Source organism: Theropithecus gelada, chromosome 3, assembly GCF_003255815.1.
Source record: "Theropithecus gelada isolate Dixy chromosome 3, Tgel_1.0, whole genome shotgun sequence".
Lineage (NCBI taxonomy): Eukaryota > Metazoa > Chordata > Mammalia > Primates > Cercopithecidae > Theropithecus > Theropithecus gelada.
Window position 1 is genome coordinate 10,741,488 of NC_037670.1, and position 13,056 is coordinate 10,754,543.

General features: G+C 57.6%; 1 protein-coding gene across 6 annotated transcripts in view; it reads left to right on the forward strand.

Moving 5' to 3' along the window:
• The window catches only part of RASA4B (RAS p21 protein activator 4B), a 33,468-nt gene extending 20,412 nt beyond the window's left edge, over nt 1-13,056 (forward strand). For 2 of the 6 annotated variants that reach the window (XM_025378996.1, XM_025379001.1), the window contains exons 9-21: nt 328-445; nt 675-825; nt 1,091-1,155; nt 1,922-2,034; nt 2,234-2,426; nt 2,645-2,782; nt 3,344-3,488; nt 4,025-4,194; nt 6,199-6,336; nt 8,211-8,346; nt 11,026-11,146; nt 12,309-12,373; nt 12,485-13,056. In XM_025378996.1, the coding sequence (XP_025234781.1) occupies nt 328-445; nt 675-825; nt 1,091-1,155; nt 1,922-2,034; nt 2,234-2,426; nt 2,645-2,782; nt 3,344-3,488; nt 4,025-4,194; nt 6,199-6,336; nt 8,211-8,346; nt 11,026-11,146; nt 12,309-12,373; nt 12,485-12,606 (1,675 nt within the window). In that variant the 3' untranslated portion in view covers nt 12,607-13,056. Of the gene's footprint in view, nt 1-327; nt 446-674; nt 826-1,090; nt 1,156-1,921; nt 2,035-2,233; nt 2,427-2,644; nt 2,783-3,343; nt 3,489-4,024; nt 4,195-6,198; nt 6,337-8,210; nt 8,347-11,025; nt 11,147-12,159; nt 12,243-12,308 lie in introns of those variants that run through there. The other 4 variants (XM_025378995.1, XM_025378998.1, XM_025378999.1 and 1 more) reach the window with 3 other exon arrangements.

Consider the following 13,056-nt stretch of genomic DNA (forward strand, 5'->3'; position numbering starts at 1 on the left):
CTGTACACATGATGGTGCCATTATCTGGGAGTTTATAGATTCAAGGCTGGGAGCTCCACATACCCAAGCTTGGAGGTGGCAGGGAGCCAGACCTTGAAGACAGATAGAGGTGCCTTAGAGTGCAGAGGCAGGAACGGCTTTCCAAAAAGAGAAAATAAATAGGCCGGGCAGAACCTGAGAGGCAGAGCTGTGCAGGGTACCCGGATGGAGGGCATGAGCAGAGAGATGGGAGGCTGGGCCCAAGGGAAAAAACTGGAGGCCATGGGAGGGCTGTGGCCTAGGGCGGCCTGGGTCCCTGGTGGAGAGGTCACAGGCTGCCCATTCCAGGGGCAACCTGGGCTCCTTGCAGCTGGAGGTGCGGCTACGGGACGAGATGGTGCTGCCTTCCAGCTGCTACCAGCCGCTGGTGCAGCTGCTGTGCCACGAGGTGAAGCTGGGCATGCAGGTGAGGGGGCTCTGGGCAGGGTGGGAGGGTCCAGCGGTGGCAGGCCTGTGCCCCTGTCCTCCTAAACCCATTCTGCAGAGCAGAAAACTGAGGTCTGGGGATGTGAGGAACTGGCCAGTACCCAGGGCCCCATCCCCAGCCACCCCTTGGGGAAAATGTCCTCTTTCCCTCGGGGGCTCTGAGGTCCCCAGAGGAAAGGGTTTGGGATCCCCCACGCCTCTCCCTGCAGGGCCCAGGGCAGCTGATCTCACTCATCGAGGAGACAACCAGCACTGAGTGTCGCCAGGACGTGGCCACGAACCTGCTCAAGCTCTTCCTGGGGCAGGGGCTGGCCAAGGACTTCCTGGACCTGCTCTTCCAGCTGGAGCTGAGTCGCACCAGTGAGGCCTGGGAGGGAGCTGGGCCCAGAACACTGGGAGGTGGTTGGGCCGGGGTGGGCTCCTCCTGTAGGAGGCAGATGGGGTCAGACAGGAGGGCAGCATGGGACAGAGCCAAGGGCAGAGGTGGGACAGTGGGCTGGGAGGTGGCGAGGAGGCCCTTTATTGAGGGGCCAGCTTAGATCCCCCAGCCACCAAGGTCCTCTGTCCTCCTCCTCCCCCAAAAGCTTTGTCCTAGCCCCCTACCCACTGGGGCCTCTGTTTGTAGGTGAAACCAACACCCTGTTCCGAAGCAACTCTCTGGCCTCCAAGTCCATGGAGTCTTTTCTGAAGGTGAGTTGCATGCTATATTGTCCTCATCTTACAAATGACAACACCGAGCTTCAGAGAGAGCGACAGAGGGGGCTGGGACTTCGGCTCCAGTGTTCCGTCTCCGCATTCAGAGCCCTTTAAGGTTAAGAATGCGTCTGGGCATGGTGGCTCACGCCTGTAATCCCAGCTTTTTGGGAGGCTGAGGCGGGCAGATCACTTGAGGTCAGGAGGTCGAGACCAGCCTGGTCAACATGGCGAAACCCCATCCTACTAAAAATACAAAAATTAGCCTGGCATGGTGACGGGCACCTGTAATCCCAGCTACTGGGGAGGCTGAGGCAGGAGAATCGCTTGAACCAGGAGGTAGAGGTTGTAGTGAGCTCACACCACTGTACTCCAGCCTGGGCCACAGAGCAAGACTCTGTTCCTCGCCCCCCCCCACCAAAAAAAGAGAGTGTGTGTGTGTGTGTGTGTGTGTGTGTGTGTGTTTAAAATTTAAGTTAGAGTCTCACTATTTTGCCCAGGCTGGTCTCAAACTCCTGGCCTCAAGTGATCCTCCTGCCTTGGCCTCCCAAAATGCTGGGATTACAAGGGCTAAGAATTCTAGTCATTCATTCATTCACTCCCTCATTCATTCACGGATAAGCAGTTTGCCCTGTATGTGTACCTGGCCCCCTCCTGGGCGGATATGGCAGGAAGATGGTGCAGGAGCGGCTGCCGGGAGAGGGTGGGCAGCTGGAGTGGGATTGGGGCAGACAGGATCAATGTGACTTGCGGTGGTCCCCAGGTGGCCGGGATGCAGTACCTGCACGGCGTCCTGGGCCCCATCATCAACAAGGTGTTTGAGGAGAAGAAGTATGTGGAGCTGGACCCCAGCAAAGTGGAAGTTAAGGATGTAGGGTGAGGCCGGGGGTAACCCCGGAGGGATGTGGGGTGCAGCGGCATGGAATCAGGCCCCATCTGCACGTGTGTTTGTGGCTCTGCCCACCCATGTATTGTCCCCTGTGTCTGTATCCTGGCTGCTGCAAGAGCCACTGTTCCTGTCGTGGCCCTGGCGCTGACCGCGACCCCCTCTACCGCCCTGCCCCGTTCCACGCAGGTGCTCGGGGCTGCACCGCCCTCAGACAGAGGCCGAGGTGTTAGAGCAGAGCGCGCAGACGCTGCGCGCCCACCTGGGGGCGCTGCTGAGCGCGCTCAGCCGCTCGGTTCGCGCGTGCCCCGCCGTGGTGCGCGCCACCTTCCGCCAGCTCTTTCGGCGCGTGCGCGAGCGCTTCCCCGGCGCCCAGCACGAGGTGCGCCCTCCACCCGCCGGGCTAGACTGGGCCGGGTTGGACTGGGCCGGGTTGGACTGGGCTGGGGCTGCGGGTGAAGAGCGGTGAGGAACCAGGGAGCGCTGGGGAGGATGAGGGAGGCGGTGTCCCGGGGAGGGTCAAGGACGGAGCCTAAGGGGAGGGGGCTGCCAGGAGCCCAGGCCTGGGGGACCCCAGCCCGCGCTCCCGCATCCCTGCAGAATGTACCGTTCATCGCCGTCACCAGCTTCCTGTGCCTGCGCTTCTTCTCTCCCGCCATCATGTCTCCCAAGCTCTTCCACCTGCGGGAGCGCCACGCGGACGCCCGCACCAGCCGCACCCTGCTCCTGCTGGCCAAGGTGCGGGCCTTGCGGCCACGGGCGGGATGCACAGCTGAGTGTCCCACCGGGGCCCTGGCCTGGACTGCAGTGTGTTCCTACCGGCTCCGGCGAGGCCACTGGCACGCCCACGTGGGCACTGCACTTCACAGTTTGCAAAGCCTTCCTGTGGCCACCTTGTTCCAGCTCCATCTCATGGATAGGGGAACAGGCCTGCGAGGGGTCGGAGGTGGCCAAGGCCGCCCAGCCTGTCGGTGGTGAATCGTGGGACCTTCCAACCCGGGTCTACTTACTCTCAGGCTGCACCTATCTGCCCGGCACCGGGGTGGGGTACCCAGTGCAGCAGCGTCTCTTAAACCTGCAGAGGAAGGTCCAAGTGGTCTCAGTTATAAAAAGGCATCAAACTCCATGATCCACTCCTCCCTGATCCCTCGTGGGGCTGGAGGGGGCCCGTGGGCATGGCCTCTGTCGCCTCTGCCTCCATGTCTAAAGCTGAGTAGCAAAGACTTCGGGGGTGGGAGGGGGTGCAGTGGCTAGGCCCCTGACCCAGCGGAGCCTGGTCCTTCCTGCTGTCACCTCCAGGCAGTCCAGAACGTGGGCAACATGGACACACCGGCTTCCAGGGCCAAGGAGGCTTGGATGGAGCCGCTGCAGCCCACCGTGCGCCAGGGCGTGGCGCAGCTGAAGGACTTCATCACCAAGCTTGTGGACATCGAGGAGAAGGATGGTGAGCGCAGCCCTGCACAGACCTGCCCACAGCCTACTGCTGACGTTTGCTCCGCCCTTGAGCCCCACGGCCCCACCCACCGCTGTTTCTGCCTCTCGTGGCCCCACCCACCGCCTGCTGTTGACATTTGCCAGGCTCCCAGACCATAGACCCACCCACCACTGTTTGTGCTTCCTGTGACCCTGCTCACTGCCTGCTGTTGACGTTTGCCCCACCCCTAGACCCATGGCCTCACCCACCATCTGTGCCTGTTGACATTTGCTCCACCCTTGAGCTCCATATTGGTCAATAGCCACCTGCTATTGACGCGTGTCTCGCCTTCAAGCCCATGGCCCTGCCTACCTCAGTCCACCCGTCACCCCTCTCACCACCTGCTGTTGATGTTTGCTGCACCTTTGAGCCCCATGACCACGTCCACTGCCGGCTATTCACACTTGCTCAGCCCTTGAGCCCCATGGCCCCGCCCACTGCTCCGCCCCCGGCCCCGCCCTCATTCACTGGGCTCTCGATTCCCCCCTCCCTCCCTGGCCTGGCAGAGCTGGACCTGCAGCGGACGCTGAGTTTGCAGGCGCCACCTGTGAAGGAGGGGCCACTCTTCATCCACAGGACCAAGGGCAAGGGCCCCCTCATGTCCTCCTCCTTCAAGAAGCTCTACTTCTTCCTCACCACCGAGGCCCTCAGTTTCGCCAAGACGCCCAGCTCCAAGGTGGGTAAGGAGGGAGGCCGGCAAGTGGGGCTCTGAGAGGTTATGGCACCTTAGAGGCACCTGTCCCCTTCCTTGGAGCCCACCTGAGGTCCCCCGGGGTCAGAGAAGAAAGCCAGGTGTGTGGCATCTGTACTGCTTGTCAGAACCTAGGAGGGCCGGACATGGTGGCTCACGCCTGTAATCCCAGGACTTCGGGAGGCCGAGGCGGGTGGATCACTTGAGGTCAGGAGTTCAAGACCAGCCTGGCCAACATGGAGAAACCCTGTCTCTACTAAAAATACAAAAATTAGCCAGGCGTGGTGACGGCTGTAGTCCCAGCTACTCGGGAGGCTGAGGCATAGGAATCCCTTGAACCCAGGAGGTGGAGGTTGCAGTGAGCCAAGATTATGCCGCTGCACTCCAGCCTGGGCAACAGAGCAAGACTCCGTCTCAAAAAAAAAAAAAAAAAAATGGAGGAAGATGATTCGACCTTACCAGGTTGTTGAGGATTAGATGAGATGATCTCCCTAAGGGTCTTGACCCAGGGCCTGGCAGGTAGTACTATTTAGGCAAATGGTATTATTAAAGAAAGCACATCACCTGGGCTGTTAGGTGAGGAGGCAGGTAGGGCAACCAGGAGAGGCTTCCTGGAAGAGACAGGAATATAGAAGCACAGAAGCTTGGTGTGGGAAGGGATCTCAAAGATCATCTTGTACAGCCCTCTCTGAGTCATGGGTCACCTCTCCTGCAAGCTCTCTTCTCCCAGGAAGGGCTGAGGACATACTTCCGCCATAGACCTGGTGACCTCTTGCTGTACACCTGCCCGCAGTCATGCAGGCTATGGGGATGGTCGGCCAGGAGTACCCAGCCTAGCCCTGGGCGGGTGAGAGTGGGCTTGGGGTAGGTGAAGGAGCTCATCACTCACCTTGTTCTCAAAGAACCAGCTCAGGGGTCCTGCCAGATGAGGGGCCTGCCCCTTCCAACCTGAGATTCCTCAGATGATGATAACTATTTTTTGAGACAGGGTCTTTCTCTGTTACCCAGGCTGTAGTGCAGTGGTGCGATCATAGCTGGCTGCAGCCTCCAACTCCTGGGCTCAAACAATCTTCCTGCCTCAGCCTCCCAAGTAGCTGGAACTACAGGCATGTGCCACCAAGCCTGGCTAATTTTCTTTAACTTTTTTTTTTTTTTTTTTTGCAGAGATGGGGTCTTGCTATGCTGCCCAGGCTGGTCTCAAACTCCTGGCCTCAAGCAATCCTCCCGCCTCAGCCTCCCAAAGCACTCAGATGATTATTATGCATCTTCCTTGCCAGGGCTGAAAGATTTGGCTACATAGGCATTATTTAATTCTGGTCCCTTTTTTTTTTTTTTTTTTTTTCCTGAGGTGGAGTTTCACTTCTGTTGCCCAGGCCAGAGTGCAATGGTGCGATCTTGGCTCACTGCAACCTCCGCCTCCTGGATTCAAGTGATTCTCCTGCCTCAACCTCCTGAGTAACTGGGATTACAGGCATGAGCCACCACAGCCAGCTAATTTTGTATTTTTAGTAGAGACGGGGTTTCTCCATGTTTATCAGGCTGGTCTCGAACTCCCAACCTCAGGTGATCCACCTGCCTCGGCCTCCCAAAGTGCTGGGATTACAGGTGTGAGCAACTGCGCCCAGCCAGGATATGACTATTAGAGCCTGGGACTACAAAAGCAAGTTGGAAAATTAATAAATGCAAAGTCACACAGCGTTGGCCATGGCTGGATTGACTTTGTAGCCCGGGGAATACTGGCTGTCCAGACACTACCCCAAAGCTCACACCTCCCAGGCCTTCTGGGAGTGCTCCCCTGAGAGGCCAGGTCCTCCCCTCCCAGTTGCTGGGCACTTGGTCACTATCAGTCTGTGCTCTGCCCTGCCTGAGGTCACTCTGGGTCTCCCATGCCTACCCGTGGTGCTGCAGAAGGGGAGGCTGAGGCCCAGAGATGGGGAATGGAATGGCCCTGGCTAGGTCCCTAAACCTCCTCCTCCCTGCCTGCCCCAGAAAAGCGCCCTCATCAAGCTAGCCAACATCCGGGCAGCGGAAAAGGTGGAGGAAAAGAGCTTTGGCAGCTCGCACGTCATGCAAGTCATCTACACGGATGATGTCGGCAGGCCGCAGACTGCCTACCTGCAGTGCAAGGTGCGGAGAGGGGAGCAGGTGCTGTGGGAGCGGCCTGAGCACTGTGGAAGTGGCTTGGGTGCTATGGGAGAGGCCTGGGTACTGTGGGAGTGGCATGAGCCCTGTGGAAGTGGCCTGGGTGCTGTGGGAGTGGCCTGAGTGGACTGGATGAGAAAAGAGTTGATTGAGCCTCCCGCCGCCCTACCAGCTACATCAAGCATCGCAGGTTTTGTCTGATCTGGGAGGTGTCGGGGACAGATGTGTGTGTGTTGTCCAGGGGTCTGAGCCCCCAGGAGGCCATGGCCCATGTCTTTCCCTGGGCATCCCTGTGTAGGTCTGTATATGGGCCAGTGTACAGACAGGTGCATCCCTGTGATGTGAAATATGCGCGTTGCACCCGTTTGTTGGAAACTATTTCCAGATACCTGAGATCGGGGCCAGGCACGCTGGTTCATGCCGATAATCTCAGTGCTCTAGCCAGGGCAACAGAGCAAGACCCTGTCTCTAAAAAAGAAAGTCTGAGCTGGCACCTGTGTGTTTCTGTGTCTGTATCAATGCGTAGTAATCAAACGTTATGCTCCGTGTGGCTCTGGATGCATGTTCTCAAATAACCTTCTCATCTGTTCCTTCATTAACTCATTCATTCATTTATTTAAAAAATACTTACTGAGCACCTCCTAGGTTCCAGCCACGATTCTAGGTGAGGGGATACCATGGCAGACGAGGCAGAGTCCTGCCCTCTTGGAGCTGATATCCCAGGGAGAAGATGGGCCAATAAATACATGTTTCAAATGTCGGGCCAGACACAGTGACTCATGCCTATAGTCCCAGCACTTTTGGAGGCCAAGGTGGGAGGATGACTGGAGGCCAGGAGTTTGAGAATAGCCTGGCCAATATTAGAGATGTAGCAAGACCCCATCTCTACAAAAAATAAAAAATTAGCCAGGCATGGTGGCATGCACCTGTGATCCCAGCTACTTGGGAGGCTGAGGCAGGAGGATTGCCTGAGCCCAGGAGTTGGAGGCTGCAGTGAGTTGGAGGCTGCAGTGACCACACCACTGCACTCCAGCCTGGGTGACAGAGTGAGACTCTGTTTCTTAAAAAAAAAAAAAGTCAAATTGTGATAGTGACTTGAAGGGAACCAGAAGAGACTAAGGGAGCAAGAGAGGGAACAGAGTGGGGTATAGCAGGGAGCGGTCTACCCTATAAAGAGTGGTCAGGGAGGACCTCTGATGGGTGGCATTCAAGCAGGGACCTTGTAGGAGGGTGACCCAGATGCGTATCTAGGGCAGGAACATGTGGGACAAGTAAGAAGCCTGCAGCTGGAGGGGCAGGCATGACCGTCCTAGAGGAAGTCCTGTCCCCTCTGTGCCCTTTTCTCTAGGGGTTCCCTTTTGGGTCAGGGTCCAGAGCCACAGGGAAAAGTAGTGATATCAGGGCCACCAAATATAGTTGTCACGTTCTGGAATACCTATGAGTGGGGCCAAGGGGCCAATGGCAGCTGAAGTCCAGCCCACACCAGCCTCCTGGGCTCCTGCCATCCCGGTGCCTTTTGCGGGGACAAGTGGAGCTGCTGCCACCAAAGAGAAAAGACAGGTGGGAGAGGAGAAGATGAGGTCTTGCTGTGTTGCCCAGGCTGGTCTTGAATTCCTGGATTCAAGCGATCCTCCCACCTCGGCCTCCCAAAGTGCTGGGATTGTAGGAGTGAGCCACTGCACCTGCTCTCCAGGCCATGCACCCCAGCATGGGCCACATTACCCTGGAGGAAGGGAAGCCTCTCCTAATTCACTCAAAGCTGCTGGGTTGGGGTGGTGGGGAACATGGCATCTGGCATTAGGAGGGCTTCCTGGAGGAGGTGACGTCTGAACAGGCCTCCCCCTCCACATCCCCGGCAGTGTGTGAACGAGCTGAACCAGTGGCTGTCTGCGCTGCGGAAGGTGAGCATCAACAACACCGGCCTGCTGGGCTCCTACCACCCTGGCGTCTTCCGTGGGGACAAGTGGAGCTGCTGCCACCAAAAAGAGAAGACAGGTGGGAGAGGAGGCCTGGACCCCAGGCTCTGCATCCGTCCACTGCGAGATCGGGCCTCTGGCTGAACGACAGGGCCCTGAGCCCTGCTGTGCACCTGCAGGGACCTAACCCAAGGAATGGTGGCCCCTCCAGGTGCTCTGGCCAGAAAGGGTCCCATGGACCAGGTGGTTTGGGAAATGCCACGTGTTGCATGTGATGCATATGAGTGAATTCGCTGACGACTCTAAGGAGGCCCAAAAACACGTTAGAATCCCATTTCTTTTTTCTTCTTTTTTTTTTTTTTTCAGACCAACTCTCATTCTGTCGCCTAGACTAGAGTGCAATGGTACAATCTCAGCTCACTGCAACCTCCACCTCCCAGGGTCAAGCAATTCTCCTGCCTCAACTTCCCCAGTAGCTGGGATTACAGGCACTCGCCACCAAGCCTAGCTAATTTTTTTGCATTTTTACTAGAGACGGGGTTTCACCATGTTGGTCAAGCTGTTCTTTTGTTGTTGTTGTTGTTGTTGTTGTTGTTGTTGTTGTTGTTTGATACTGAGTCTAGCTCTATCATCTAGGCTGGAGTGCAGTGGTGAGATCTTGGCTCACTGCAACCTCCGCCTCCCAGGTTCAAGTGATTCTCCTGCCTCAGCCTCCCAAGTATCACGGGTACAAGCCACTGCACTCAGCTAATTTTTGTATTTTTAGTAGAGATGGGGTGTTACCATGTTGGTCAGGCTGGTCTCCAACTCCTGACCTCATGATCCACCTGCCTCGGCCTCCCAAAGTGCTGGGATTACAGGCGTGAGCCACCATGCCCGGCCTAGAATTCCATTTCTAATGCAGTTTAACCCAACACTTCCCAAACTCATTTGACAGGGAACTCTTCTCTTCCCCAAGGAGCTTCTTACAGAACCGGTGTTCTGAGGAACACACTTGAGGAACGCCCTGCTAATGACAGCCAGAGAGCCCCTGGGTTTGCACACCCCCATGCTGGTGGTCTCAATCCAGAGCTGTGGGTGGGAGGGGACCCTGAGCCTTGGGCACTAAAGGGATGGCAGAGAGGAGCTTCTAGAAGGACTCTATACTGTGTAGTACTCTAGCTTCTAGCACCTGTGGCTTTATTTATTTATTTTTTGAGACAGAGTCTCACTCTGTTGCCCAGTCTGGAGTGCAGTGGCGCTATCTTGGCTCACTGCAAGCTCCGCCTCCCGGGTTCACGCCATTCCCCTGCCTCAGCCTCCTGAGTAGCTGGGACTACAGGCGCCCGCCACCATGCCCGGCTAATTTTTTTGTAGTTTTAGTAGAGACGGGGTTTCACCATGTTAGCCAGGATGGTCTTGATCTCCTGACCTCGTGATCTGCCCGCCTCGGCCTCCCAAAGTGCTGCGATTACAGGCGTGAGCCACCGTGCCCGGCCTTTGTACCGGTGGCTCTTGAGTACTTGAAATGTGGCTTGAGGAGCTGAGGGGTTTTTTTTGTTTAATTTTGTAAAACAGGGTCTTGCTCTGTTGCCCAGGCTGGAGTGCAGTGGCATGATCATAGCTCACTGCAGCCTCCAACTCCTGGGCTCAAGCAATCCTCCTACCTCAGCCTCTGAGTAGACTGGGACTACAGGCATGCGTCACCACACTGGCTCATTTAAAAATAATTTTTTTAGAGGTGAGGTCTTGCTATGTTGTCCAGGCTGGTCTTGAATTCCCAAGCTCAAGCAATCCTCCTGCCTCGGCTTCCCAAAGTGCTGGGATTGTAGGAGGGAGCCACCATATCTGGCCTGAGTTTTACATTTTTAAAAATGTTGTTTTGGCCAGGTGTGGTGGTGGCTCACGCCTGTAATCCTAGCACTTTGGGAGGCCGAGGCGGGCGGATCACGATGTCAGGAGATCGAGACCATCCTGGCTAACACGGTGAAACGCCGTCTCTACTAAAAATACAAAAAATTAGCTGGGCGTGGTGGCGGGCACCTGTAGTCCCAGCTACTCGGGAGGCTGAGGCAGGAGAATGGCGTGAACCGGGAGGCGGAGCTTGCAGTGAGTCCAGATTGCACCACTGCACTCCAGCCTGGGCGACAGAGTGAAACTCTGTCTCAAAAAAAAAAAAAAAAAAGTTACCCGGTGGCCGGGCGCGGTGGCTCAAGCCTGTAATCCCAGCACTTTGGGAGGCCGAGACGGGCGGATCACAAGGTCAGGAGATTGAGACCATCCTGGCTAACATGGTGAAACCCCGTCTCTACTAAAAATACAAAAAACTAGCCGGGCGAGGTGGCGGACGCCTGTAGTCCCAGCTACTCGGGAGGCTGAGGCAGGAGAATGGCGTAAACCCGGGAGGCGGAGCTTGCAGTGAGCTGAGATCCGGCCACTGCACTCCAGCCTGGGCGACAGAGCGGGACTCCGTCTCAAAAAAAAAAAAAAAATTACCCGGCTCCCCCAGTCATATCCTGATGACATCCACGCTCCGCAGTCATGCATCCCATGGTGCAGGGGCTGACCCCAGGAGAAGCGGCTGCCCCCAGAGGGTGGGGAGCCGAGGCAGGGCCTGGGTCAGACTTACCGGGCTGTGCTCCCAGCCCTGCCCTCACCAGGGACCCCCAAGTGCATCTCTCTCCCCTCCAGGCCTCCATTTCTCCATCTATGCTACCAGAAAGTTGGACATGGTAGTCCCAAGTGTCTGCTTGTGACTTTGCCCTCTCTGTGCCCCCAGGTCAGGGCTGCGATAAGACCCGGTCACGGGTGACCCTGCAGGAGTGGAATGACCCTCTTGACCATGACCTTGAGGCCCAGCTCATCTACCGGCACCTGCTGGGCGTGGAGGCCATGCTGTGGTGAGTCCCACCCAGGAGAGCCTGTGCAGCCCGGGGAACATGCCAGGCTTGGGGCTGCTCCATGGTGGCTGGTCACCTCTCTTCTAATTGGCCACATCTAGGGAGGGCACCAGGAGTACCTCTCTGCAGCACGAGGCCAACTCAGGTTAGGACGGAGGCCCCAAGGGTCAAGGCCATGCCTGCTTCATGCTGTGTGCTGAGCCCCCCTTGCAACCTGGCCAGCTGTTCCCCCGGGGCCCTTGGAGCACAGGCACAGCCTCGGCCAGCTCCCTGAATCCTTGACCATCTTGCTTCATCCAGTGGTTCTCAGCCCTGGCAGAAGCTTAGAAAAAACAGGATGCTTTTAAAGATCAGCTTTAAAAACAGGATGCCAAGGCCCCATTCAATCAGGGCCTCTGGAGATGCGGCTGGTGCCGGGATACTTCAAGGTGATCCAGTGATTCCCACACGCTCAGCTTCCCCTGAGCCAGGTGGAGCCGGAGCTCGTTCCTCTCTCACACCCCTACACCATGCGAGGAGGAAGGGTGTGGTCCTCCCCATTCCTCATCGACTCTTCGGGGGTTTATCTCTGCCCTCAAAACCCACGAAGGTGGGGTGCGGTGGCTCATGCCTGTTATCCCAGCTCTTTGGGAGATGGAGGCAGGCGGATCGTTTGAAATCAGGAGTTTGAAACCAGCCTGGCCAACATGGCGAAATCTCGTCTCTACTAAAAATACAAAAATTAACTGGGCATGGTGGAGGGTTCCTGTAATCCCAGCTACTGGGGAGGCTGAGGCAGGAGAATTGCTTGAACCCAGGAGGTGGACGTTGCAGTGAGCTCAGATTGCGCCACTGCACTCCAGCCTGGACCACAGAGCAAAACTCCATCTCAAACAAAACAAATCAAAACAAAAAAAAATCCAAAGGGCATTCTGGTCAACCCACAGTGGTGTGGGGAGGAGTAGGAGACACAGGGAGGGAGAAGGTGCAAGGTGGCCTGGGGCCGAGGCTGGGCCCGTGTTTCCTCTTCATAGACTGAAAGAGTCAGCCCTGCCATCACCCCCAGAGCCACCTCTAGCCCCGGAGGCCCATGCTGGGTCACCCCCAGCCTTCCCACAAGGACACCAGAAGCTCCGGCAGGGCAGGTGGAGGATGCTGGCCCTGACTCTGACCTCCCCCACAGGGAGAGGCACCGGGAGCTGAGCAGGGGCGCAGAGGCAGGCACGGTGCCCGCGAGCCCTGGCGAAGGTAGGTCCTGCCCACCTGGGACTTGCTCGTGGCCGGAACCCCCACCAGGGATGCACGGGTGGGGTCCTCAGGCTCACTCCCAGGGGCCCTCACGGCTGCCTCTGCCCGCAGCTCCCAAGGACTCACTGGCCCAGCTGCTCCGGGTACTGCAGGACCTCCGGGAGGCCCATAGCTCCAGCCCGGCCGGCTCCCCGCCCTCAGAGCCCAACTGCCTCCTGGAGCTGCAGACGTGAGGCCTGCCCTGCGCTCCCGTTGCTGAGTCCCCTGCCAAGCGCTCGGAGCCCCCCGCCCTGGACTCTGCATCCCTCACCCTGGTCCTCCTCATTAGGGTGCAGGGCCTAGGTCTCTTCCAAGTAGGGGAGAGGGAGAGTCAGGAATAAGGGGATCCCCAGAAGTGCAGAGCTGAGCAGGCCTGGGCCTGTCATGGCTGGCCTGAAGTGTCCCTGGCTCCCTACAGCCACTGCAGCCATCACTGCCTCTCCAGGGACCCTCCTCTCCCGCCTAGGACAGACCCAGCCAGAACCACCGCTAGGACGGGCCACACCCGGGGGTCTGGCCTCCAGGGACCTAGAGAATGGGAGGGAGAACGGGGCCCCAGGAGACCTGGCCGCCACCCCACCCGCTGCCCTTGGGTGGCACAGGGCTGTGCTATTGCCAACAGTAAACCTGCTGTTACTGTCCAG